Genomic DNA, 25,721 nt, shown 5'->3' with positions numbered 1-25,721 from the left:
ACCCTTTTTTCTCCCCCTTCCCTCCTATGACAGGACATTTCACCTTGAATGGTCCCTTGAAATGTGTTAACTACTTCTGCTAAGCAATCTGTTCCACCTTGTATTTAGCTGTAACATACATTTCCCAGACCTGAAAAAGAGCACTATGTAGCTCAAACGTTTGTTTCTCCCACCACCAGAAGTTGGTCCAATGAAAGATATTACCTCACCCACCTTGTCTCTCTAATTTAAAGGCAACACATTTACGACCAATTTAAAAAAAAACCACAATGCCATCTCTTATCACTGAGGCCAAAAGCTTAGTGGGATTCACTAAGGATTAGACATTTTTATTAACATCCACACTTACATAGGAGCACTTGAAATTGTATAAAGGGTGTAATGCTCATTTTTCAGGGTATACATCAACCCCTGTCTCAGGATAAGAAAATTCATCTGCTAGCAGTGGATTCCATAATTGTTTCTTACACTTTCTTCTGAAGCAGCTGGTACTGGCTGCTGTTAGAAGATAATGGGTTAGAGCAGTGATACTCAGACTGAGGCTCACGAGCCGTAAGAGTCTCGTTAATGTGTCTCCTGCAGCTCTTTGCAGCACATAACATAAAAACACAGATTGGATAATAATTTATATCAATTATTAACCAATCAGGATGCTTTTACTATGTTAACATACTATAGATAAAAAAATAATACTTGGCCATTTTGCTGTGAGAATAATTTATATATATAAAATACAAACTAAATATTTCCCATCATACTGTTTAAATATGAATATATAGTACTATAGTAAATGAAACAATGAATTCACACAATTCTTTTGGGTAATGCTGAACGCTAATTTGGCTCCTAAACCACTGAGGTCTGAGTATCACTGGGCTAGAGGGTCTGACACAATGAGGAAAACAAATTGTTACATTGTAACAAAGAAAAAAACAAATAATATACTGTGGTCAGAGGTCCATCACTTTCTCAAATGCTTTGCTAATGTTAGAGATTGGTTTGATAGAGTATTAGTAGCCAGGAAATTTTAAAGAAGGGAGGTACCAACTGTAGATTTAAAAGTTAGAGAAAGTGCCAAGGGCAAAGGAGTTTTTAACAATGGTAGGAAGATTTACATAATAGGTTATTAGAGAGACAAGGTGGATGAGGTAAGGTCTTTGATTGGACCACCTTCTGTTGGTGAGAGATATTACCTCAGGCACCTAGTCTCTCTAATACCTGGGACCGACATGGATACAACTACACTACATACATAATAGGTTAGGAAGAAGAAAAGACCATATAGTTTTCTTAAGCCACTCATGTCCTGATACAAAGAAGTGACAAGGAGTAAAAAGAAAGGAAGGGAACAAAGAAAGGAGAAACTCATGAATAGGGAGATTATAGGACTTGCCTACACGCAAACTGGAACCAAAACAACAAATCTGGTTTAATTCACACTATTAGTTATTTTGTGCAGTCCCATCTGTGGACACAGAGTATGACTGAACCTATTTTGATTTAGCTTAAGTCAGTACAAAAAATGGACCTAAATTAAAATAATTATTCCAAAACAAATGTCCACCCTCAGACTTGCACCAAAATAATAGTATGAATTAAAACAGATGTTATTTTGGTTCCAGTGTGTGGGTTGACAAGCTCTTAATTGAGAATTAGGGCAAACAAACTGAAAGGGGTAGGCAAAGACAGAACAGAAATTACAGCTCTGCATTCTAAGGTCCACTTTCAGATGTGCGAAGGCAATGATTCTCAGAGTGATCTGCTGAGCTGTTTCTAAATAATGGTCAAATATTTCAGTCGTCAGGGAGCTTTGACTTAGACTTCTAGGATTTTCACATGCTTTAAGGAAAAACACTATATCTGAAACCCACTTTCTGCCCATTATGCAGCTGCTACATGTGTGCCTGAAGTTTCTTTAGTGTCAATTCAACAGCGATGAAATTTATGGATAACCAAGTGTGGTAGGGTAGCGCGCACACACAGGAGGACAAATCCAAACTGCAATTGTCAAAGCATTGGGAAGCTACAGCCAAGGAGAGATTTGGTACTATAAACCGAGTTCGAAGCTTATGAAGAGGAAACAAAACAGCAAAGATACAGAATTGGTAGAACTAACTGAGCAGCGGTACTCATGAAAGCAAATGCATTTTCAGCCTCTTGCCATGCTACCCTCCTCATATTATTTTGTGACCATACACTAAGTGTTGCAGAGAAAGACAGAGGGGAATGTGTCTACATCATCTTTATCTTCTGACATGATCCACAAAATGGGAAAAAACATACAATTATTGCTTTAGGTGATGAAGATTAAAAAATTTTTTTTGCCAACCTGCATGGTTGACGTTTCCATACAGCTTCCTTATACCAACTTGAAATGATATAGGATGTCATAGGGTCAGATTGATACAACTCTTCTCTGCTTTTTAACCAACACAACTGAGTTAGGAAGGGAGGGTAAGATTCAAAGGAAGGTTGAAAAAAGAAACTTTAGACTGCAGAGGTGTATGACCTCATGTCAAACTGCCTTTTAGTATTTAGTATTTGTATTACCATTGTGCCTCGGAGCCTCAGTCATGGACCATGGCCCCACTGTGCTAAGTGCTGTAGAGACTGTCCCTACCCCAAAGAGCATCTTGACTTTAAAGAAAGAGTAGATACACTGACCAGAACACTTGTAGTGATGAGAAATCCAATGTCATAGTTTAGTATGTAAACTTAGCACCTGCATAAGACAAGAAAAATTGTCTTTTACACCTACAGCAGAGAATAACAGGCTAAAAACACCGTGGGTTCTTTTTTGCCTTCCTTTGAAGCAGAAGTCCACTGGAGTAAATCTTATGTGCTTATGCCATTTCCCTCTCAGGAACCATCCACTCATTGCACTGATATGTAACAATCCCAGCTAAGTATATTCAAGGTGGTAAATGTCGGTTCAGCTAGGTAACTTCCATAAACATTGAAAGGGGTAATCTCACAACATTCCTGCAGGCACAATTTATTCCAGATAATTAATGCACAAAGCCCATCACTTATCTCAAAGTATCAGTTCAGCAGTGATTTTGGATATAACAAATGTAGGAACATGCCCTCTGTAACAGACTGGAATCTCTCCAGAAAATAATGATGGTTATTTAGCAATGATTGGCTTGTGTTTTCATATACAGATGGCTGAAAAGATTATTTATCAGTGTTAAATGTACAATATCTATGTTTTAAGCTACAGTCAAGTGTATAGAGGAGACAATGAGATTCAAATTAAAGTGCAATGCACAGATTACAAGTTTAGCCTAGACTTGCAAGAGTGCTGTTGCCAACTGCTGTGTTTAATTTGAACTTTATTTTTGGATTCCAAGAAAAACAGAAATTATTCTGCCATATTAATGGAGTACTCTAAGAAAAATGGGGTCCTTGAGATTCTAATTGTAGCTAATAATAGTACTCTCTCAAAATATCAACTAGAAATGGTTATGGAAATAGACCAAAAAGCAGTCGTAATTTAACCCAAGCCATCTCAGAGGAAAGGGAATGTTCTTAGCAAAACCAAGGCTCAGAAGGAGTGGCAAGTTAAACACATCCAAACAGGAAATATTAAAAATACAGAATTTGATTGGCAGCAGGTTGAATCGATTACTCACCTACACCCCAGGCTTCCCCTTCCTCCCCCCCCCCCAAAATACAGGGTTTGGAAAAATAATCAGCAGTGTTTATTTACTAACAATGACATAAAATACATCTTAATATTTTTTTTTATTTCTTTACAAATTAAAAGATGCATTGGAAAAAAAACAAGAGTGAAGAAAATGAAAGGTTCACTTATGATCTTATTTTCCCCCTCTTATATTAATTCTAGAAAGTAGTATTGTGGAAGTCTGTGGTTGCCAAGCATTGTATTCTTGGGAAGCTCTCTCTCCATCGGTTTAAAAAACCCTCTACATTTTTGGTTGGAGGCAGTGTATGGGGTAAAAAATGTCAGCCACATACATACAAAAAATGCTGAAGAATTGTCTGCTGTATTTTAAAGGAGTTTCTTCATTACCGTTCTCATATTCCCCTTTGTGTGTAGTGATACGAGGGAAGACAAACTAGAGGCAGTAGAAGAAAAACAGATTTACACACACTACAGGTCATGAGACTAAAACCACGGCGCCAAGTTTTTTGTTTTAAAACTAAACAGGTCTTCTGCAAAAGGACCCTATTTTGAAAAGCCAAGGCCAACTAAAACATGTCCTCTAACTGCATCCAATCTGTTCACACATTATTCTGCATATTCTCCCATTTTTCCCTCACATCTTCAGTGCTGCTGTCCCCTCACTAAATCCTGGGTATTGTAAGAGCTCTGTCAGTGTTAAAGTAAATTACCCCCCTTTCAAAAATTAATGAACAAGCCCTTAGAATTCTGAATCTGATTTAAACTCATCACTCCCTTTTGCAGGAGTCCTCTCTTCCATCCTTACAGAGTGGAGAGGCAGAGTGGCCAGCCACAAAGTGGATGGGCTAATCTGTCTGAGGTACCTTAGGTTAACAAAACAGGCTTATAAAAGTTTTCTATGCAGATGGATCAGTAGGTGGAATGGGGGGGTATAAACATACAGTGTTGAAAATATTCTTTCCACTATGGCACCTTCCCAACAACTCAAGTCAAGTACTTGGTATTACCTTGTGCAGTGCAGTTTAAACTCTATTCTTGTTCCTTTGCATCCCCTTCCTTGAACTCTGGGGTACAAAGCAGTCTCAATCTTGCACCACTAAAACTCAGATCCTTGCTTATTTGCTGTGATTCAGCCTAGCCTGAACAGAAAACAGCTACCTTGCCACTCAGATCCTGTTCCCTACAGCCCTGTGTCACCTTGCTAAAAATATTTCCTATTTAAACTGAAACATGGAGGCAGTGGGTATGATCACCATGAATAGACCAGCATAGGTAGGCTCTAACAAAAGGAGTGAGTGACATGAGGCCATAGAACATGGAAGGCGTAAGACAACGCTGCACAGAAAAATAAGATGGGGAGGTTGTTTTTCCCAAGGAAGGGAAGGTGGTTGTGGGGGTGCCATTCATGCCAACAGAAGGCTCTTAGTCTACCCCTCTCCCATTCAGCAGCTGTTGACTGTTGCTCACTCACTGTTTAAAATTATTTTATTCTACTACCGTTCTGCACTGCAACTCTTACCACAATAAAATGTGGAGATATGGGAAGGATTTGTCCTGCTAGCCCCTGGCTCACAGCTCAGTTGATGAGTAGTTTGTTTGTTTTTAAATGAAGACTCCTGGGTCCAGAGGGCCACAAGTTGCAGTTTGTGCTCTGCATGTTGTATTTTCCCCTAAACTAGGAAGGAGATGTAAAAAATGCTTAGGTGCTCCAATCCCACCATCTGGGTGGATGGCCTACCTCCTGTTCTCCCCCACCTGGCTCCTCTTCACTCCTGGAGCATGCACGCGCGCACACAAACACACAGCAACGACTAGTAGTTTTGAAGAGTTATCGCTTTTTCACCCAATGCTGAATCATGTACAGTGAACTGAGAAACTACATTCATTACAACAGGATTAGCGAGCATAGGGGGGTAGATTCCTGCCAAGTACAGGAAATAACTTAAAGACAGGTAAAAGACCAGGGTTCGAAGGCCTTTTCTCTGCCCTCGCCAGGAAATTTTGCATCTCTCTCAAATGGGGCTGGGAGAGGTCGAAAGGATATTTGTTTATGCAATGTGTATTAAAAATTACGGAATTGTACAGGTTTCTATGTTGTCCTTCTTGAGGGAGCTGGGCCCATGGATCAGGTGGTTAGCGGAGACCGAAATGTCACTGCTGAAGTCCAGCACCACTCCCTCCTCTAGCTCAGTAGCTGCCGAATCTCCTTGTGCATATGACAGAGGAAGTCCACATATGAAGCCCCCCCACTCATGCTCTTGTCCTCCACCAGAAAGTGTTTGAATAGCATCTCCAATTTATCTTCTTGCTTCACAATTATTAGCTATAGGCAAACAAAAAAGATTTGTGAGTAAGCATCACCTAGTGATCTTAGTACATAAGAAAACATGGAAGTGAGATAAGAAGGTTGAGCAACTAAGAACTCCAGAACAAGAAATCACTGAAGCCACCTACTCAAAACATCTTAATTTCTGTTTCTAAGATTAAACCTCAAGCAAGCTTAGAAGTACTAGAGTGCCCAGGGTTGCCTGTACATTAAAGGGGTTCTAGAAATTCCAGTTTTGGCTGGGTGACCAGCAAAGCAGAGGAATTCTACTCTTAAGCAGTGGTCCAGTGAACAGAGCACAGGACTGGAAGGCCAGGAGACCAGAGTTCCATTTCCAGGTTGGCTACTTTAAGAAGTAACTTAACATTTGGTCTTCAGTTTCCGCATCTGAACACGGGGACAGTGATGTTTAATGACTTCATACAGTATTTTGAGATCTGTGGATGAAATGGACTATATAATCAAAATACAAAAGGAATTTAAGTGTGGCTATACCCAAGTGACTAAATATCCAAAATACAGGAGGAATGTAATATTAAAAAACCCCTTTTCTGTGGTCATGGAATGTTAAGCCAGTCAGTTGTCCAGATGGGCTGAGCATCAGGGCTTTCTAACACAACACCAAGCAACAGCAGGGGTCCTTTAGCCAACTATGTGCGTATGGTCAGGTGTGGTGCAAGGCTGAGGGCAGAGCACCTCGAGCCACCTGACAAGTACATGACTAGCCCAATGTACACCGGCTGTGCTACTAGCATTTGGCTTCCTAATTTTGTATTTCTTGTTTCAGAAAGCCTTTTAAAGGTTTGCTAGGGGAGGAGCAGTAATACATAGAGCCCTGCAAGTCTGTGGATATCCGCTTTATATCTGTGAAAAGAAAAGGAGGACTTGTGGCACACCTTAGAGACTAACCAATTTATTTGAGCATAAGCTTTCGTGAGCTACAGCTCACTTCATCGGATGCATTCAGTGGAAAATACAGTGGGGAGATTTATATACATAGAGAACATGGGTGTTACCATACATACTGTAACGAGAGTGATCACTTAAGATGAGCTATTACCAGCAGGAGAGCGGGAGGGAAAAAAACCTTTTGTAGTGATAATCAAGGTGGGCCATTTCCAGCAGTTGACAAGAACATCTGAGGAACAGTGTGGGGTGCGGGAGGGAATAAACATGGGGAAATAGTTTTACTTTGTGTAATGACCCATCCACTCCCAGTCTTTATTCAAGTTTAAGTTAACTGTATCCAGTTTGCGAATTAATTCCAATTCAGCAGTCTCTCGTTGGAGTCTGTTTTTGAAGTTTTTTTTGTTGAAGAATTGCAACTTTTAGGTCTGTAATCGAGTGACCAAAGAGATTGAAGTGTTCTTCGATGGTCACATAAACACCACCCTATACCGGAAACCTACTGACCGCCATTCCTACCTACATGCCTCCAGCTTTCATCCAGACAACACCACACGATCCATTGTCTACAGCCAACCTCTACGATATAACCGCATTTGCTCTAACCCCTTAGACAAACACCTACAAGATCTCTATCAAGCATTCTTACAACTACAATACCCACCTGCTGAAGTGAAGAAACAGATTGATAGAGCCAGAAGTCACCTACTACAGGACAGGCCCAACGAAGAAAATAACAGAACGCCACTAGCCATCACCTTCAGCCCCCAACTAAAACCTCTCCAACGCATCATCAAGGATCTATAGCCTATCCTGAAGGACGACCCATCATTCTCACAGATCTTGGGAGACAGGCCAGTCCTTGCTTACAGACAGCCCCCAACCTGAAGCAAATATCACCAGCAACCACACACCACACAACAGAACCACTAACTCAGGAACCTATCCTTGCAACAAAGCTTGTTGCCAACTGTGTCCACATATCTCTTCAGGGGACACCATCATAGGGCCTAATAACATCAGCCACACTATCAGAGGCTCGTTCACCTGCACACCCACCAATGTGATATATACCATGATGTGCCAGCAATGCCCCTCTGCCATGTACACTGGTCAAACTGGACAGTCTCTACGTAAAAGAATAAATGGACACAAATCAGAGGTCAAGAATTATAACATTCAAAAACCAGTCAGAGAACACTTCAATCTCTTTGGTCACTCGATTACAGACCTAAAACTATTTCCTCATGTTTATTCCCCCCCGCACCCTCCACTATTCCTCAGACGTTCTTGTCAACTGCTGGAAATGGCCCACCTTGATTATCACTACAAAAGGTTTTTTGTCCCCCAGCTCTCCTGCTGGTGATAGCTCTCCTTAAGTGATCGCTCTCGTTACAGTGTGTATGGTAACACCCATTGTTTCATGTTCTCTATGTAATAAATCTCCCCACTTAATGCATCCGATGAAGTGAGCTGTAGCTCACGAAAGCTTATGCTCAAATAAATTGGTTAGTCGCTAAGGTGCCACAAGTACTCCTTTTCTTTTTGTGAATACAGACTAACACAGCTGCTACTCTGAAACCTTTATATCTGTGGACATCCACATCCATGGATGCGGTTATCTGCAGACCATGTTTGTGGCTCCTGGATGGATACAGATCCAAATTTTATATCTCGAGCCCTGTGACTCAGCGGATAGCCATGGACCATATTTGCAGATCAACGCGGATATAAAATTAGTATCTGCACAGAACTCTAGTAATACAATATGTTTTGCCTCCACCAGAGCCAGAGCAGAAACTGAAATGGAAAGGTTATAAACCCCCTTTTAAAATGAATTATTTAATTTTCCCCTTATGTCTTGCATGGAGTAGTCAGGCACTTCTGCAGCTCCTCATGAGTTCTGATACCCTTACAGCCTAGGACCTAGGGGTGACAGTGGACGAGAAGCTGGATATGAGCCAGCAGTGTGCCCTTGTTGCCAAGAAGGCCAATGGCATTTTGGGATGTATAAGTAGGGGCATAGCGAGCAGATCGAGGGACGTGATCGTCCCCCTCTATTCGACATTGGTGAGGCCTCATCTGGAGTACTGTGTCCAGTTTTGGGCCCCACACTACAAGAAGGATGTGGATAAATTGGAGAGAGTCCAGCGAAGGGCAACAAGAATGATTAGGGGTCTGGAACACATGACTTATGAGGAGAGGCTGAGGGAACTGGGATTGTTTAGTCTGCAGAAGAGAAGAATGAGGGGGCATTTGATAACTGTTTTCAACTACCTGAGAGGTAGTTCCAGAGAGGATGGTTCTAGACTATTCTCAGTGGTGGAACAGGACAGGACAAGGAGTAATGGTCTCAAGTTGCAGTGGGGGAGATTTAGGTTGGATATTAGGAAAAACTTTTTCACTAGGAGGGTGGTGAAACACTGGAATGCGTTGCCTAAGGAGGTGGTGGAATCTCCTTCCTTAGAAGTTTTTAAGGTCAGGCTTGACAAAGCCCTGGCTGGGATGATTTAATTGGGTATGGGTCCTGCTTTTGAGCAGGGGGTTGGACTAGATGACCTCCTGAGGTCCCTCCAACCCTGATATTCTATGATTCTATGATACAGCAGCGTTGTGAGACCCAATGGCTACTTCCATGTCTTCCTTTCTATTACAAAAGCTAAACTGAGCACCCAGTTTTTACAATAGTACAGAATATAGATTTTAGCAGACTCAAGACTGGAAATCAAACATTGGTAAAGGCACAGGCAGTCTCACTGATGGGGAGAGGCTGTTTAAACTTGCCATTTTCATCTCCCCTCCCAGCTTACCTGGACTGGGCATCTACAAACTTTTCATCTTGAAAATAGGTCAGGATTTCTAGGACAGCTCTTAATTCTTTTCCTTGAGACTTTGAGAGCAGCCCAGCTGCCCCTGGGCTCCGAGTTTCACAGCTGAGCTGGAAGTAGAAGTGATGTCCTGCCTTTGATATACCACTGCTCCAGCAGCAGAGCTTCACAGGAAAATCATTGCTTCACCTCCATGTAACTGATGGGTGGCTTATACCATCACTACCAAATACGGCCTAGTGACTTCCATGGGAATCGAAATAAGTTACTCCATCTGACCCATGAAGCATAATGGTTTTGGTGATGAGGTCCCAGGCATGTTCATTTGAGAGTTCATGTATCGCTAGATCACCACCAAGGCGGTCCAGGCTAATAGTGTCCAGTGCCTATATTCAGAGCCCTGAAAATCCGTGGATATCCGCAGATGATTTTTGTGGATTGCAGTCTGGATTCAGATACAAATTTTATATCTGCACAAGGCTCTACAGCACACACTCGCCCGAAAGAGCGGCTGTCACTCAGCCCTCAGGCTCCAGCTCGGCTCTCTGATTCACACAGCAGCAGCAATAGTCCACTGGGCATTCTGGGAGTTGTAGTTCCCAGCTTGTGCGGACAGAGGAAGTAAGCTACAAGTCCCAGAAGGAAGCGTGACTCTGTGCTCCTGCGCAGTGAGCCAAGTGCAGCTGCATAGGGGTGTCCAAGTCCCCCACTAGGAGGGTGGTGCTGCACACAAGGACTCAAGATTGTAGCCTTCCTGCCCAGAGCAGGGAAGGCAGTATGACAGGGCGGAGCAGGCGGTGGGAAGTCTTGGGGGGAAAAGGGGTAGGGAGGCGCGCAGATGAGGGTTTGGCACAGCCCTGCATCACTTTTGTGCACTGATCTTTGGAGCTGTTAGTAGGGCCTTTCAAATCCATGGACAATTTATGCGGATCATGGATCGGATACAGATGCAAATTTTTCTATCTGCACAGGGCTTTACATATATTGGGACACTGGAAGAAAGTAGAGCCCCAGCCTAATGTCCATAGTAAATGCAGTGAGCCGGAAATGCAAGGTAAGGTTCCAGCAAGACAACAGCTGTTATGCCATAGAACCTCACTGCCAACAGCATGATCATACAGACACGTTAATTTCAAGTAATAGAAGGCTGAGAACGGGTTTGATATTACAGATTATGAGAGTAGGACTGGTGTCACCTGCCCAGGAAAGGCAGTGGAAGGAGATTAAAGAGCCACAACTAGGAGCCAAGTTCTTTACCTTCATGTAGCGGGATCTTTGTGCCTGGAACATGTCAATGATGGATCGCACTCTCTTAGAGAAGGGGTTTTCCAAGACTGGCAAGGTACTCTGGAATGCAAAAGACCAGATCCCCATTACACACACAAAATTACAGTAGTATCAATAACCAGTTTTGCTGCTTTCCTCATCACACACACATTCAAGTCCAGGCTTCCAGGCCAGTCTAGCTACTTGCTAGCCACGAATAGGTGAAGTCATTGGAAAGACAATTTTTAAAACGAGATTGTTCAACAGAGGATAGAAATACAGAACTATTACCCTATTTGCCTGGCACATACTGGCAATGCTCTCCTCACTGAATGGCTTGGTCAGATAAGCTATAAAAATAACTTGCCCAGCTAGGCAAGTGGCTAGAAATCAGACTGAAGGAACTCTGAAAGTGAATAGTTTAGGTATAGCTAGCCTCTTAACTGTCCTTAATGTCACCAGCTAGGTAAAACAACAGAATAACACGCTAGCCAGAAGGAAGGTCCTGGGTTTAAAGACAGTGAAATGGGCTTGAGGTCTCACCTAGAACACAGCATATGACCACATTATTGGCCATATTGTGACCACGCATGCATGTGTTCTTCCTCTGAGTCCAGATCAACCTCCACCTATTTGTGCTAAAAGGGAGCTCTAACCAGCTCAGAGGCACTGTCTGCCCCAGACTCCAGAGGTCTCTCTGCAGTCCAGGGAAGGAGTGGGCAAGCTAGTTATTGTTCCTCCTCTGGCCCAAACTTACCAGGAAAAGCTAATACAACCCCAGGCACTAGAACTGCACTGCTAAGGAGACAAGGGCCAAAGCACAAGTACAGATTATATACAGATGGCCCTGGGATCTGCCAGATTGGAGGGTGGGAGAACAGGCCCTGCTGTTAGTAAGCCCCTTCCCACACTCCTCAAGCGATGCAGTGGGAGAATCTCTGCAAAAGACTCTTAAGATTTCTAAATAAAAAACATCTCTCACAGTCTCATGCATGTGGCCCTATGCTGGGCTTTGGCCAGCTTTCCCAGACCTGCTTTCGTGAACACGGATATAAGTAGAGTTCTGAAGTTGATGTTCATGCCAGCTAAATCAAATGGATAAAATGTTCTTTCCTATAGGCTATAATGAAAGTGCTCAATGAGATTTTAGGATGACGACCTTCTGAGCTGGATGCTCATTGCTCCAATTATTGGAAGTCCTGCACACATCCTCCTCCTAGACTGCTCCCCACTATCCAGCTCACCAGAGTGCTGCTGATGTGGTTGAAGGATGACACTCCAAAGAGGTTCTGGATCAGGCCCTGCTGCACATTCACTCCTACCCACACGAAGATGTTCAATCCATTCTCTAGGAGGTACAGGTCACCCTTAGAGAGTCGCTCTTCAGAGTTCCGGATTGCCGCTGGTAAGGTGTCGCTGTCAACATCTACTTTGGTCTGTTCAAATATTAAATGCATCGAGCCCCTTGTTAGACATTCTTACTTAGTAATGTTTAGCTCGGAATTAGTAATGTTTCGCTGGGAATTACAAATGTTACAGAGCTAGGACTACATGAATGCCCCTAAGTCTTGCGAGCCACACCAATTCCTGCCTTAAGGGATTTTCAGTTTCTCTGACTCATAAGGTACCTGCTCATACATTTCCTTCTTCAAAAAAAGGACATTAAATCATGTACCAATCTGCAATGCTGCACCAATTAGGAACGAATTGCACTATTGGCTATAACATGCTTCCTGCTGAGTATGGTGATATACAGATTAGATACGATTTACTGCTAATGAGAACAGATGGGCCTCATGTCCCTAGCACCAATACTCCGCAATCCCAATACTGACCCCTGGGGTGGGAGTGCATTCTGTAGCTAGTGTAACTCCAGGGGTCTTCCCATTTAATTAAGGAGCAGTGTCAGAAAAATCCCATCCAGTCCTCCTAGGTTGGAAGGATTGTGGCTGTCATGTAGGATTACAAGAATGCAGCAAGAGGATTTTCCAGACTGCAAAAGAGCACATAGGACCCTACTCACCCATTTCCACAGGGTAGAAGGATTAAAAACCTTGTCAAATCCACAGTTTGTGGTAGTAAACACAACATATATGGTATTAAAAAGGTACCTACTGGATGGCCCATCTCAACTCCTCTCCCATGGGGGGAGGAGAGAAGGTGGAGTCTCTGGAATAAAGACTACTTGTGGTGTGTAACAAGGCCCGAATGTACTCAGAACAGAAGCACTTACCAGAGGCAGAAGTCTGGGGTAAAAGAAAACATTTGTTTCCGCTACATCCATGGAGCTGACTAACTGGCGGATGTAGGCCCGGTCATCAGTGGTGACTTCTGCCCCAGGCTGCAGGACATCACTCTTCAACACACAGTTCAAGTACACAGGAAGCAGCTTCATGCATTCAGGGAGGATCAGCTACAAATGGCAAGATGGTGAATAAAGAGACAGAAGTTAATCAGCCATCTCACTGAATGAGACAGCAGGTAATTTCAATGACCACAAAATAAAAAAGAGGGGCAAACTTAGAAAGGAAATCACAGTGGATCACAGTTACAATTCCTTAGAATTCTGGAGGCCTATTAGTTTTGACGTGTGTGTAGTTCATACAGACAGGAAACACACTTTGGATTATTATGGCATCCTTACTTCTTTAAGGTGTCTGATGCTGAGATTCAGACACCCACCCTGTGGTTCTCTTACATCATAATAGTGCTTGAGAAATACTGTAGTAGCAGAGCCATACAAAGGAAGCTTGCCCAACACTGGAATAAATCTGAAGAGGCTCCACCCAAAACATTTAAAAGACCCATGATTAAACTTGAACATATTGAAGTGTTATGCCATTCAAAGAAACCTAGTACCCAAGGAATGGGATTCCCTGCTATGGAGGCCTCTATTTAAGAGGTCAAGTATCACATAAGTTACCGGTTGCTAAGAATCACAGGGCTCATGATATTCTAAGTTTCTCCCGAGGAGGTGGTGACTGGTGTGCCTCAATGTCAGGGAAGTCTACCTGAGAAGTCACTCTGAACAGAGTTTCTCTTCCAAACTATCTGGTTATATTTCTGCCCCCAGCTGCTAAGTAAAGCACTCCACCCAGATTAAAATGGGACAGGAGGAGTTCCCTCCTCAAGCTGAGCCTCCCAAAGCTGCCATCCAAACCGAAGCACGAGCAGTCACCTGGCCAGCAGAAGAGGGGCTAGCACAGTTTTTTCTGTAACATGCCAGAATCTGTGCACACTGGTTGATCAGCGTGTCTCGCACTGTCTTGACTGGATTATTCAGAACCCCACGATATGCTGCACAGGAAGGCATGAAAAAAAAAAAGTCAGTAGGGAAGTTAAATCATTATTAATGACATTTAACTTATAAAGTGGTCTAAAATCTTTACTGCAGCCATGCGTAGAAACCTAGCGCAACCTCAGATGGTTTACATTATAGAATGAGTTACACTTCATTTTTTTCCTTTGTGGGAAAGAGTGTACACATTCCTACTGGAAACTCAAACAATCCCCATTTACCTTGTTTGAATGCATACTCTCCGTCTCCCCACCCCACACACACCTTCAAGGCCCTACAGCACAGCCAGCCACACTTCTGGGCAAGGACAACTGGCGAGACTCCTTGTAGAGCCTGGCAATGCCATTCCCTAAGGGGCCAGCAGGGGTCACTGTGGAACGCAAGTGACCCTCTCTTCCTCTTGGAGAGGAGAGCACAGATGGCTTCTGCAGTTCCTCAAACCCTATTTAATTTGTATACTTTTAATACACACTGGTTTGGCACTATGAGGATGTTCATCGGTTTAACTACTGTGCCTGGATTTGGGAGCAACTTTGTGTTTTTCCGTGCCTGGAGCAGAAGAACTCAGGAACATTAAAGGGGGGAAAAGCACTTTGGAACCAGGAGTGGATGTATGCAGGTGGCAATAGCTACACACGTATGCATGCCTCCTTTTGTTCAGCCAGTCCACCGACCAGTCTTGGCATCTGACTCAACAGGCAGCAAGGCTGTGCCTTCTGTCTGCCCCCTCCTGTCCAGACAAAGAGTACTATGATCACAACTGTCTATGGGACAGAAAAGACTGGAGGAGCACAAGGATTTGAAAACTCTGACCACCACCTGGCCAAGTCTTTGGTGAAAGAAGGTAAAAAACAAATGCCACTAGCTGTGAAAGAGATCTATAATGTAATAGGAAGACTAGCTCTCTCTCCAAGACAGTTTCTTACCAAACTTAGCCAAGTAATTGATGAGTGTGTCTGTCTCGCAATTCCGGTAGAGGTCAGCAAGTTGCGTGCAACAGTTCAGGGAGAGGTTGTGAATGCGGAGTCGTCGCTGTCCTGCACAGCTTGTGTACAACAGAGCACACTATAAAAGAGACATGTATAGAATGACAGAACAGTTAAATAGAACTCAGTCCTACTACAGTAAGCAAATCAGCAAATCCCATTTTGTTAACATCCAACCCTTTAATCCGAGTGTAACCTCAGTTTAGCTACCTGAGCCTCAGAAAGGGGAGGTGATTTAGGGTTTGGCCTGCTGTACCCTAGAGCTAACCGTCCATCAATCCTTTTGTTGAAAAGCTAGTGGTTTTTCAACCAACATACTATGCCTCTTCCTTCCTATATAAAAGCCTTCATGTGGTGCACTAGAAGGCACTTAACCTATTGAGTCCCTCCCATGTGTGAACTTCCACTATTCCAAACACAGCTAGGATAGCTGGACAGACAATTAAGATGATACTGTTTTAAAGGATTTACGATCAAAGCCAAGAGCACGTGGACAAAGAATAGGGGATAGAAGGCAACAAACAGAAAGAGACTGAACTTCTTTATAGTTCCACATATGGGGGAAAATGACTCTGTAGGGAAGACTGGCTTAGAGAGTCTTGAAAAATGTATTGCCTGGAGGCCTTTGAAGAGGAGGTGGAATGGGAGAAGGACCCAAGGGAAACAGCTGGTTGTGTGGCTTGGGCAGAGAGGAAAGGAACTGCTTGTGAAAGTTTCACCATGAGCCAATGAGGGAGGATGGAAGACTTGTTCTTTCAATACGCCATCAGCATTCAAACTGGAGAGCGCACCCATCAAGTACGGAATCTAGCAGAACCCCTCAGCAATGCAGCCTTATAGGCCAGTGTATGAACAGCTGAGAAAGTTATTTTAATTCCAAAAGAGGGAACCTTATAGCAAGTTACACAGGGGGATGCTGTCACTCCAAAGATCAATGGTCCTGTAACTCCATCTGGAGAAGGTCTGGTTGCATGCCAGCACATTTTTTATAGTTTGAAAGTTCTCACCCTACCCCTTCCCTGCAGACTGTCTTCTGCCTCACCTGAAGAAGCGCCCCACTATCTTCACTCAGTTTGTCATCATGTCTGAATTCCACTGTGATGGTTTTATCACAGTCCAGTCCTGCCAGCTCCACATCTGTTGTGTTGCTCATGTAGAAAGCGCCAAAGAAGTCAGTTGCTCGAATACCTAAAAGAAAAAAAGGACACTCAAAGGTGAACAAGCCACATTTTATAGCAGAGTAGTCTAGCAGGCAGCATTTGGGAAGGTGCGGCAGACCTTGTCTATCAGGGACACTAAGTTACCTTGAGATCTCTTGCTACAGCTTTTCATTCAGTTTTGCCATAATCCCATGGATTTTAGAGCTTTGCAAAGGGCAGAGTCCGCAGACTAACCTTGGTACGTTCCAGGCTTTGTGTGTGTGTCTGACCCTTCCCACTCCCTTCATGTTTACTAGCCAGTTTATTAAGTCTAGGCAATGCAAATACCCACCCGTGCTTGTGCGCACCCTCATCACAGCATCAAATCCCACTTCCTTCTGGACATCTTTGCGCAAGTCATTCAGGAACCGCTCTTGGTCTGTCTCCAGCTAGAACACAAAGCACCAAGTCAGGCCTGACACACCAAAAAAATCTGAATTGCTCTACAGGCTTCAACGCACATAGACCAAAGGTATCTCAAATCCTCCCTTCCCTTTCCTTTCCCCCCAAAGAGCCTTCTCACAGATTTCAACATCCCATTCCCCTAAAAGCCCTAGGGGCCACTTCTTTCAAAAGCTTTCTAGTGAGTAAAAAATATCAGACTAGGATTTTAAAAATCCTAGTCTGTATACATATTATTTCAAAGTGTGTGTAGGGAACCCCACTCCACACAAACTGCTGGTGACCACCGCACCAATGACTGTTAATGAGAGGGATTCAGAAAACCTTTACCACAGAATGCCACAGGGGATACACTAGGTAAGAGGAGCAGAACTCCGGCTAAGAGTTCCTGCAATCCACTGTGATGGAAACAGAAATCTCTGGCCACTGTACCCCACATATAGAGGATTACAGTCAATTTCTGAAGTGCTGAATCCCTGGTATTATTTAATATGAGATTTTCAGGACATGACAGATTTAGGCCCAACTACAGACAAGTTTCATGATGTGAAGCCTGAGACACTGTATACAACACTCATTTCAGAGCACAACACTTGATCCAGCTCATCTTGACAAAAGAAGCCATTAAGTGTTTATTTGGAGACTTGCCAAAAGCCTTTGAAGTTTCCCTCTTCCTTGAGAGCTGCCAGAATATGAACTCATTCCCTATTCCTCCTGTGCCGTTTTCCTTCCAGATTCTCCCCATCTCTCCCACAAACATTACATCCATTTGGAATGAACATCTATTATGAATGAAGCCTAATTTAGCCTCGTCAGTAAGCCTTAGACATACATTTTTACAATGCAGAAACTTCAACGCTCATCTTAAACTGCAGAGCATTCTGATGTTTTAACTTAAAAGCAAAGCTTTCTCCATCTGGTAATTTAAGGAAGATAGCATTCCAACTTGTGCTAGTTCAGGTAAGTGTCTCTATGCAGCCAGCACTGCTGGGAGGTTCTGCCCTGTAGGCAATACACTGGGATGACTGTTATAGGGCTGATAATGGTCTTCACTTTTTATTGGCCTTTTCTTATAGTTAAGAAACAATATAGCACAGGTTTATTTTTGCCCTTGGTACAAATAAGTCAGAAATATAAAGCAAACAAAACAACGTAAATTATAATCTTGAGATTCAAGTATAAGTTAAGATCCTCACTAATGGCCCATATCCCATGAAAGAAAACAGACAACTAAGTGATGGGTTTTGTTCACCTGTACAGAACATGTGCTAGCCTGATCCAAGAAAGCACTTACCTGGAAATAGGCGTACTTATAAATGGAGCCACCTGTCTGGTAAGGAACCACTCCCAGTGTTGCCAAATCCAAATACTGGTTTGGAAAAAGGAACAGATCTACACAGCAGCCCTGGGCCACACAGTCCTTGGCCAAGTTGCTGTAGAAGCTCGTCTGAGGCTGAAACAAAGTCTAGGGAAGACAGACAGAGTACAGAGATTGAAAGGGAGTGGGAAAAAAAAGGAATGAGAGACCAATGTAACTGCTACAGACAACATACATATTTCTTCAGGGCATTAAGGTATGTGAGGCACCTTCCCACCTAGGATTAAATAGATACTAGGTGTAAGCCTTCTACAGTGACGGTGCAGAGCTTCTTAGTAATACAATTATCCCCCCCCCTTGGGTTCTGGATTCTAATACTACCCACTTGTGTCTCCAACACAGAAGCATTTTCTGTCCTTATAGTTAACACATACTCCGTTCCATATGGCAACCCAAGGGGAACAGGGCAGCCATTAGATAGAAGATTTTCAGTTAGCTGCTATGGAGACTTTACATCTCTTCTTGATTCCTTCTAGGTTACCACAGAGCAATACATACTCTCTTCTAAGCAACACATCAATTGTTACCTTTTCCTTATCTGTGTTGATTAGCTTCCTGTCATCTCTGTTCTTCAGCTTCCCTGGGGCCTCTGCAATGGGCAGTGAGGTGTGAAAGATGAAGAGCTTGCCAGCACACTCTGCCGCCTACAGGGGAGGGGATGAAATTGCTTAGGTGAGAAAGAGCTGATGAGGGACAGTGGGTTTCTCAAGAAGAATATCTCTGGGACTATATTAAATGCCTATATCATCACTGTCTAGTTCCTCTATACTAGTTAGATACTTAATCCTTCACTGATGTGACCAAGCAGTTCATGAGCCTACCTGTCTGAGATTAATAGCTCCCATGTTTTGTGGGTGAAACAGAAGTACAGTCATAAGGAATGCAGTGGATTTTGGAAACAGCTTCCTCAGCTTATTATTTTTGAATCACTATCCCATGCCTGAGATCTTTTTAATGGTTAAACTGCCAGCAGGTAAATCCCCCAGTCCTTAGATACCCTATGAGCGGGATACTGAATGGCTTATCTTTGCTTTTCCTCTCAGTGTAAGTGAATATGGATCACAATTCTCACGAACAGGTATCAGCAGTGTTTTCTAGGGAACTCTCACATGATTAGCCAATGGATCAACACATACAGGTTTGAGCTGGGTCAGGTATTGGGATGGAAAATCTTCAGAAATGGTCTAGGTGCTTTGCAAAAGTGATGTTGGCAAGTTAGTGGTGGTGTCCTCTCTGAATCAGAACTAAAGCAACTGCCAGAGCAATTTTTCAGAGGAGACAGAAAACCAAGGTCCTAAACCACTTCCAAGTTCTGATGGCACTTTTTGTAACAATGTGCATATCAACCCCAGGGACCTGACTGAATGTCATCTCAGGCAATTATTCTAAACTACAGTTAGTCCTGCGCAGTTTCAGTTGCACAGGGTATTCTTCACTTTCTATCCTAAACAATTAATTGAGCAGGTTAAAGAGCTGCTAACTTGAACCACACAGGTGCCTGCCTTTCAGTGGTGGGTTAAGCATTCCCCAGCGACTGAATACACACCCGAGGGGAGCAACAACCTCGTTTACGAACAGCTCTGATATTCTCTAAACAGAGGTGCTTCCCCTATAAAAACAGAACTTAACAGAATGAACCAACTCCCCACAACAGCATGTCAACAAACCTTCAGTGCCTCCATTCCTGCCTGAATCACTGGGGCAAAGACAGTTTCTGTTTCTCTTGTGTCCGCAAACATTTCCGGGATCTGGTCCAGCAAACTGCCAGGAAAGAGGGAAAAGGAGATCATCAAAAGGGATTCAAAGCTCACCTTCTAAATCTGCAGCTAGTGACCTTTGGGCCTGAGGTGCATTGTAAATAGTGATTACTAATCCTTCTCTAACCTGCATGCTATTGAGTTTCTTTAAAAAATTGATCTTTAGTCATCTCTCCATCCACTTCCTCTGGCTGCATTTGTCTCCTCAGTGCACATTCTATGGCCCCAACTGATGCTTCTTCTAATAACTTCCTCTTCTCCTTCAAAGTTATGATCTGAGCTTCCTCTTCTTTGTCCCTCAGGAACATCACAGGCAAGACAGTGAGCAAACTAGTTTCTAGCTTAAAGGTTCTATGGTCTTCTGTTCATTCCCCTTCAGTTGCTTCACTGTGCTGCTTTCTAAATTTCTGGGTAATAAGAGTAAGTCCCTGTCCCACTCAGTCCAGCCAAACAGCGCCCATCAAGTACTCAAAGCTTATTAGTTTTATGTAAGCCACTCACTCATCTTTCCCCACAGAATCAATTTAGTCAGCACAGTCACTTCAACTCTCAGCTACGAAGCAGTAACCTCAGATAAACTGACTTTGTGAACTCCGTTATGATCGCCTGCTCTCAGTGACACAGTCTAACAGATTTTTCTCTAAAGAAGCCTCTCTTAAGGTCCCATTTTGCAGCCTCCTGCCAGTTCAGTCACAGTTCTAACGGAGCAAGCTCAGACAACCCCGAAAATGAAGTGAAGTACAGCTGTATTCCAAGGTGTGCATCAGTTGCCAGTATATCATGTGCTGATTATTGTCTTTCAGCATTTTCTAACAAACTGGCGCATATAAAACTTTGTAGAGGCTATTAGAGTTGCAGCATCCTGGCAACGTAAGGATACCCCCAATCACAGTGCACCTCCCTGTTCTTGCCAGCTCCATTGTGGGCATACTTAACATTAAGTCATACCTAAACACTATTAAATGTATGATTCAGAAATACTATAGCCAAGAATTGTACAACTGGGCATTATCAGAGTTGGATCCTATTTCAACACAGCATGGGTCCATTTGACAAGCCATTTACTGCACATTTCTACCCCAGTCCTTGTTACCTGACAATAACTGTCCTGGACTCGTTCACGTTCACCAGGAAGCCATCAAGCAGCGGCACAAACATATCAGCTACGTCCGACACAACCATCATTTGTGGCTGTGCCAATGAGCTCTTCACATTATAGAAGTGCAACACTTTGTTGTAAGTGACAAAGCCCACCCGAATGGCTGACTCTTCCATGTTGCCTTCCCTGTAAAATAAAGGACACTTACTGCATCACAGGGGTCATTGAAAACACAACTGCTGCAATATTCTGAATCGAATAGAACAAACCAGGACCAGAGAATGGATAACTGTACCATCGTTCCTAGTGGACAGGTATCCACAACCGGTACTAAGTGGCTCCTTTGTTGGGCACAGACTGAATGGCCTTGAAGGCGACCACCCTCAATGCCATCCCTTCAGGACAGGGCTGAGTCACACTGCTGGGCCAGGATACGGAGGCTTGCAATGCCACTTGCCAGGCTCATGCATGCTGTCAACCTTCACTTTTCACCAGCAGTAAAAGCATTCTAAAGGGAGTGTCCCCTCTGAAAAGGCATAGAGGGGTGGCGGCTTTGCTGAGGTTACTGGCTGCAACAGTACAGAACAAAGGAGCTAGTTACCTGGGCAGGTAATCCAGGAGTGACTTCAACTCTTCACAGATCAGCCTCACCAAGCCACTCTTTACAGCATTGTAAGACACATCAATCATGAAAATGAAAGCAGGTGGGTTGGGAAACTTGTTATTCTGTGGGAAGAGGGAAAGAAAAACATTACACCATGCTTAAGAGGAGATCATACAAAGGCTCTGCTACTCAGACAAATTGTCATCTTTAAAACCACAGTGACCTCTATTTAGTAATCAGTCAAGAGCAGAAACTAAGATACTGGCATTTAATTTGCTTCTCCACTCCCACCCAATTAATTTAAAGTATGTCTGAATTCTAGCATCTGACATCACAATCATGCATGGAAGAGCTCTAATGTCAAGCCCTGGAAGGAATGTAGCGTCACTGAGCAACTGAGCAGAAAGACCAGGATTGGTATAAAGGAAGCTCCTATTTACATGGACCAGGCCTGATGGAGCGGGCAGCAGGCAGGCAGGATTTCCCAGAACTCTCATGCTCTAGAAGGCTTTGGAAGCTAGTGTCTTGCACTGGGAATGAAGACCTTCCTCCCACAGAGCTGGGAGTCCTTATTTCTCAGAGCACTGATTCTGCTTTGAAGAGGCACTTCCTTTCTTTGCAGTCTACAATCAGAATGGAAAGTGAAGCACAGGACAGAAGGATCACTGAAGCAACAGGGTAGTGAATGCCTCACTACTGGCATAAATGGAATTTTAAGCTATTAGAAGAGAATGGAGACACAGATTCCTTCCAGGGAGGAAGGGAAGGGAAGGGAAGAAGGAGAAAGAGAGAAAGGACTTTAAGAGGGTGGCAGAACTGGTGGCAAGAATCAGAGAGGAATATGGAGAACAGAGATGCAAGGAGGATGGGATAGAATTAAGCTGGGAAAGAGTGTGGGGAAGGCCTTCTACCCCACAATCCCAGTCAGCTGTTTTGTCTGAAATGTGGAGATGTGTTTGAAGGCTGTGTTGCCAGCTCTCAGTAAAATCAAAAATATGGTCATGGTCACTAAAAAGCTGCAACATTTAGAAAACTATTTTCCTATCCTTTTCAGCAAACAGATGAGTATTTTTAAAATAGAACTCTAATACAAAAAAAAGTGTCTGAAAAATTAGGATACTGTTTAAACTGACAAATGTGTAGAATCTGAAGCAGGTGAGTTTTCCAGACTATTCCAGTGTTTCAAATATGTGATCAGATTTCCTGGACTTGTCTCTTTGAAACCCTTTTTACAAAGTGCAATTACTGCCAGTAACTGCTGTAGGGGCTTGCTCTATCGCATTAGTTCCCATCTCTACCTGCTCAATTCCCGATGACTATCAGGCAACAGAAACTTGTCTTCTCTAGCAGATGGCAAGCAACATGCAGCTGCCACTGTGGAGAGATTGCTTGTACTTTCCTAGATATGGTTTTAGTTACTGGTAACAATTACTGATATTATGGGATGTGCGATCTGACTTACTTTACAGTGGAAAGCAAGTATGTAAAATCTAACCTGCTTCAGATGTATAAGGAAATGCCATCAATGGACTTTACCAGCTAGAAAGTCAATCCAGCTGATTCAGCCTCCGCTTAGTTTCTCAAAGGAGATGGGATTTATTTAACATCATAGCACTGCACTAACTGTACATTATTGTACCTTACAGTAGCTGACTGTTGCCAAAAACTCATAGGAGCCCAAAGATAATTCAGGTCGATCATAGAAATCCACTCTCTTGCCGGTATGATCCAAATGCTGGAAGTAGTGAGGAGGCACTAGGGACAAAGACATCAAATTTTACAGACACACAATTTGTCTACAACAGTTAATACTTTGATTGTCAAGAGACAGAAAAAATGGTGACAGCTGCAGTCGGTGTTCAACTACACCAAAGGAAAGCTGGTCAAGTGCTTTGCACTAGTGTGCACATGACCATGACTGGGGAATCTTTACTGGCAGCCTAGGAGCAGCATTAACAGACTCAAGAGCTATGCTCAGTCAGAAATGTCACTACAAAACAGCACCTTGTAACAGAATCTGGGTTACTTCAGAGGATTTCCCCCAAATAAAAGATTGAGTTAAAGGTAAAAGGGGTGCTGACATCAAGTGATTGAAAGAGGACTTTGAGATAAGTTAGAGGTTTAGTGCTCACTGAAGCAGTTAAGGCTCACCAACAGGCTGAGTTCATTTACCATATGCATCTCCATAAGAGGGGAGACAGCCCCACCTTGCTGCACATACAGCCTCAGAGTGCAGAGTCTGCTACAGCAATGCTGCTAGCATGAGAAGGGCAGCTGTTATGATGGGCCGGCACCATTATGGGCAAAGCACTGCTTGTGAAGCAGTCTGCCTAGCCTTTGCTACTCACAGTGTGCCACAAAGGCTGCAACATACATGCAGGGCTAATTGAGCTGCAAATTAAAAAGTTCAGATGCACATCTGTGCCCAAATGCACTTTGGAAGCAGTTGAGCAGGTACCTAATGTGTGTTTGAGGTGGCATATGAGAAGAGAAGAGGTCTCTCCTAACAGACATTAGCTGCAGAATTGTGGAAAGCTCTCTTTTCTTAAGATTCACATGTAAGACACTCCCCTGCACTATTCCTACGGTGACCAGGACAGTGTGTGCAGCATGCAGGACAGAGGTACCTAGCCAAATGGCTGCAGATAATGGAATTTCTTTTTTCTATTTTTATTTAAAAACTATATTGAGTATTTTGAGAATTTTAATGTAGGACAGTTCACTACTGTCAGAAATAAAATTACAAAGACTGACTAAGCAACCTTACTCTGCCCCTTTGAGCATAAGCATGACCACTATTTCTCAAATAATAAGACATGCAATTTGTTTTACAGCCTTAAATACATGTGTCGCATCTTGTAGTTCTATGCACTACTCTGTGCATGCTAGAGTTCATCTAAGTCATTTATATGAGAAGTACACAGTAAATTATACACAATATACTCCAGGTTAAATGGTATCAATTTAGAGTAACAGTGAAGATTAAATAGCTTATATAGGCCATTGCCATTTACAGCTGTTAATTGCCTCGCCACTGAATGGCACTTAAGTAGGCTGCAGTGTTGGTTGAAAAGAAGCTACAGTACATGCTGTTGACTAAATTGTTGAGAGAAGAACATTAATCTATTTAAGCGTAAGTCATAAGAATGTAAGAACGGCCATACTTGGTCAGACCAAAGGTCCATGTAGCCTGTCTTCCAATAGCGGCCAATGCCAGGTGCCCCGGAACGAACAGAACAAGTAATCATCAAGTGATCCATCCTGTCGCCCATTCCCAGCTTCTGGCAAACAGAGGCTAGGGACACCATCCCTGTCAATCCTGGCTAAGAGCCACTGATGGACCTATCCTCCTTGAATTTATCCAATTCTTTTTTGAAACCTGTTATAGTCTTGGCCTTTACAACGTCATCTGGCAAAGAGTTCCACAGGTTGTCAAAAGCATTCTGGACAATGGAAACAGAGTAAGTAAACAAACTAACAAACATAAGATACTATGTGTGTGTTCAATGATGAGAAATGTATATTCTAGTTTGAGAAATAGTAGGTGATCAGTATTGCAAAGCAAACACACAAAGGGTATGGTTCAATTTACTTGTGCAATCTTAACTTTAGCATTTCAGACTTGAGTACTTAACTGTGTGCCTCAATGTACTTTTTATGGAATATTTTGAAGAGTAAAGAATTGCAGCGCAGAAGCCAACAAACTGTGCTCTATGGTTTTCTGTGCCATGAAGACACCTCTAATGAAATTATTTCTTTGCACCTCCTTGAAACGTCTTTCAGATTCTAGAAAGGCGGCTTACCCTCAGTGACACAGCTGCAGAAGCAACACTGGAATCTCCTTCCACCCTCAATGAACTGCATAAAAGGACACATGTAGGCCTTGCACCGATTGCACCGGATAGGACCAGGTTCTCCATGGTCTACCAAATAGGGAGGAACCTGAGGATTAAAAAAAAGACAGGTCACACAGTGGTGGGAGGGGAAGTGTATATAGCCATCAGAGCTTGAAATGTCCTTCTG

At 43.1% G+C, this 25,721-nt stretch overlaps 1 protein-coding gene across 3 annotated transcripts in view; it reads right to left on the bottom strand.

Moving 5' to 3' along the window:
* Nucleotides 1-2,979: 2,979 nt before the first annotated feature.
* Nucleotides 2,980-25,721, bottom strand: part of SEC24C (SEC24 homolog C, COPII component) — a 62,769-nt gene continuing 40,027 nt past the window's right edge. For all 3 annotated transcript variants that reach the window (XM_048858971.2, XM_048858972.2, XM_048858974.2), the window contains 15 exons: nt 25,502-25,640; nt 23,338-23,453; nt 21,696-21,820; nt 21,089-21,280; nt 19,906-19,999; nt 18,766-18,882; nt 18,155-18,325; nt 16,751-16,847; nt 16,302-16,447; nt 15,200-15,338; nt 14,154-14,272; nt 13,209-13,388; nt 12,220-12,411; nt 10,967-11,056; nt 2,980-5,972 (listed from right to left, as the gene is read on the bottom strand). In XM_048858971.2, coding sequence (XP_048714928.2) covers nt 5,832-5,972; nt 10,967-11,056; nt 12,220-12,411; nt 13,209-13,388; nt 14,154-14,272; nt 15,200-15,338; nt 16,302-16,447; nt 16,751-16,847; nt 18,155-18,325; nt 18,766-18,882; nt 19,906-19,999; nt 21,089-21,280; nt 21,696-21,820; nt 23,338-23,453; nt 25,502-25,640 — 2,058 coding nt within the window. In that variant the 3' untranslated portion in view covers nt 2,980-5,831. The remainder of the gene's footprint in view (nt 5,973-10,966; nt 11,057-12,219; nt 12,412-13,208; nt 13,389-14,153; nt 14,273-15,199; nt 15,339-16,301; nt 16,448-16,750; nt 16,848-18,154; nt 18,326-18,765; nt 18,883-19,905; nt 20,000-21,088; nt 21,281-21,695; nt 21,821-23,337; nt 23,454-25,501; nt 25,641-25,721) is intronic.

This window comes from Caretta caretta, chromosome 7, assembly GCF_965140235.1.
Source record: "Caretta caretta isolate rCarCar2 chromosome 7, rCarCar1.hap1, whole genome shotgun sequence".
NCBI lineage: Eukaryota > Metazoa > Chordata > Testudines > Cheloniidae > Caretta > Caretta caretta.
This window is presented reverse-complemented; position numbering and strand designations above follow the sequence as displayed.